Below are 1,607 nucleotides of genomic sequence, written 5' to 3'. Positions count from 1 at the left end.
TCATTGGGTCAGAATCTCATGATGCACATGGCACGAGTTCCGCTACATGTTAATATTAACCCTGCTCGCGTTCCTTGAGCGCATAAACTATTCTTGACGAGATAACCGCGCTCAGCATCAAACACAGAGGCCAGGTGTGAGATGCCGTCGTGTTCCGTCAGATGGGAAAAACAATTAAGTGTTCGATGAGACGAGAAAAAAATAAGCGTGAATGAGATGTTTTGAATTTCCCTTTCTCCCTTATAAAGCAAGGCCCTGAGACCACACAGTCACACACAGAAACAAACACAGTTCCTGCATCTCCAAAGTGAAAGGAGCGGAAGGAAAATGGGTGGTGAGAAGAAGGGGCTGGTGCTGCTGGACTTCTGGGTGAGCCCGTTCGCGCAGCGCTGCCGCATTGCGCTGGCCGAGAAGGGCCTGGTCTACGAGTCCCTGGAGCAGGAGCTGCTGGGCGACAAGAGCGACCTCCTCCTCGGCTCCAACCCCGTCCACAAGAAGGTGCCCGTGCTCCTCCACGACGGCCGCGCCGTCTGCGAGTCCCTCGTCATCCTCGAGTACATCGAGGACGCCTTCCCCGGCGCGGCCCCGCAGCTCCTCCCCGCCGACCCGTACGCGCGCGCGCAGGCGCGCTTCTGGGCCGACTACGTGGACAAGAGGGTATACAGCTGCGGGACGCGGCTATGGAAGCTCAAGGGGGAGGGGCGCGCGGCGGCGCGGGCCGAGATGCTGGAGACGCTCAGGACGCTGGACGCCGAGCTCGGGGACAAGGCATTCTTCGGCGGCGAGGCGCTCGGGTTCGTGGACGTCACGCTCATACCGCTAACCTCCTGGTTCTACAGCTACGAGAAGCAAGGCGGGTTCAGCGTCGAGGAAGAGTGCCCGAGGCTGGCGGAGTGGGCGCGGCGGTGTGGGGAGAGGGAGAGCGTGGCCAAGGTCCTGACGGCGCCGGAGGAGGTGCACGACTTCATCGGCCTCCTCAAGAAGCACTACGGCCTCGAGTAGGAGTAGCGCTGGTGGATGCGTGGCGAACTGTTTGCTTTCGTGGAGTTTGGCTAGAGTCTGCGCTTGTTTGTGTTTTGTTTGATTCTTAATGACATTTGTCTCGTCTTCTGCTTTCAACATGTTGTCAATGTATTTGCCTATATATGTGAAGCACTTCAAAATGTTTTGCTCACAAAACTTATGCACATTTTTTGAAATTTTCGTATGTATAATACAATAATTGCTTTATTATTAACTAATTATAATGCATTTCATTGAAGGATCCAATATACCTAAGAAATTAATCCACGCTATCTTATTTCTTAACATACAAACTATCTATACATCATCAAATAGGTCCACTACTTTAGGAATGTGCTCTTCTACATCCGAGCTCGAGCTCAAATGAGCTCGGATGAACAGTAAATTTTAAAAAATATTTCAAAAGTATTAGAAAAAAATTAATTTTCTTTACAGCCAACTTTACAAAATTTCAGTATGAAATCACATTTTCTAAAGTCGTGGCAAAAATAAAAATTAGTGCTCTAAAATGTTTTTGAAACTAGCAATTTCAGAGTTTCGATTTTGTTTTTTATCATGACTTTCACAAATGCAATTTCAAGATG

General features: G+C 49.7%; 1 protein-coding gene across 1 annotated transcript; it reads left to right on the top strand.

Moving 5' to 3' along the window:
* Positions 1–257: 257 nt before the first annotated feature.
* Positions 258–1,195, top strand: LOC123440482 (probable glutathione S-transferase GSTU1). Its single transcript, XM_045117046.1, has one exon. The coding sequence runs from the start codon at positions 328–330 to the stop codon at positions 1,000–1,002; it is 675 nt and encodes a 224-aa protein (XP_044972981.1). The 5' UTR covers positions 258–327; the 3' UTR covers positions 1,003–1,195.
* Positions 1,196–1,607: the final 412 nt, after the last annotated feature.

The sequence above is a fragment of the Hordeum vulgare genome, chromosome 3H (genome assembly GCF_904849725.1).
Source record: "Hordeum vulgare subsp. vulgare chromosome 3H, MorexV3_pseudomolecules_assembly, whole genome shotgun sequence".
Lineage (NCBI taxonomy): Eukaryota > Viridiplantae > Streptophyta > Magnoliopsida > Poales > Poaceae > Hordeum > Hordeum vulgare.
The sequence above is the reverse complement of the archived record's forward strand: the minus strand, read 5'-3'. Positions and strand labels throughout refer to the sequence as shown.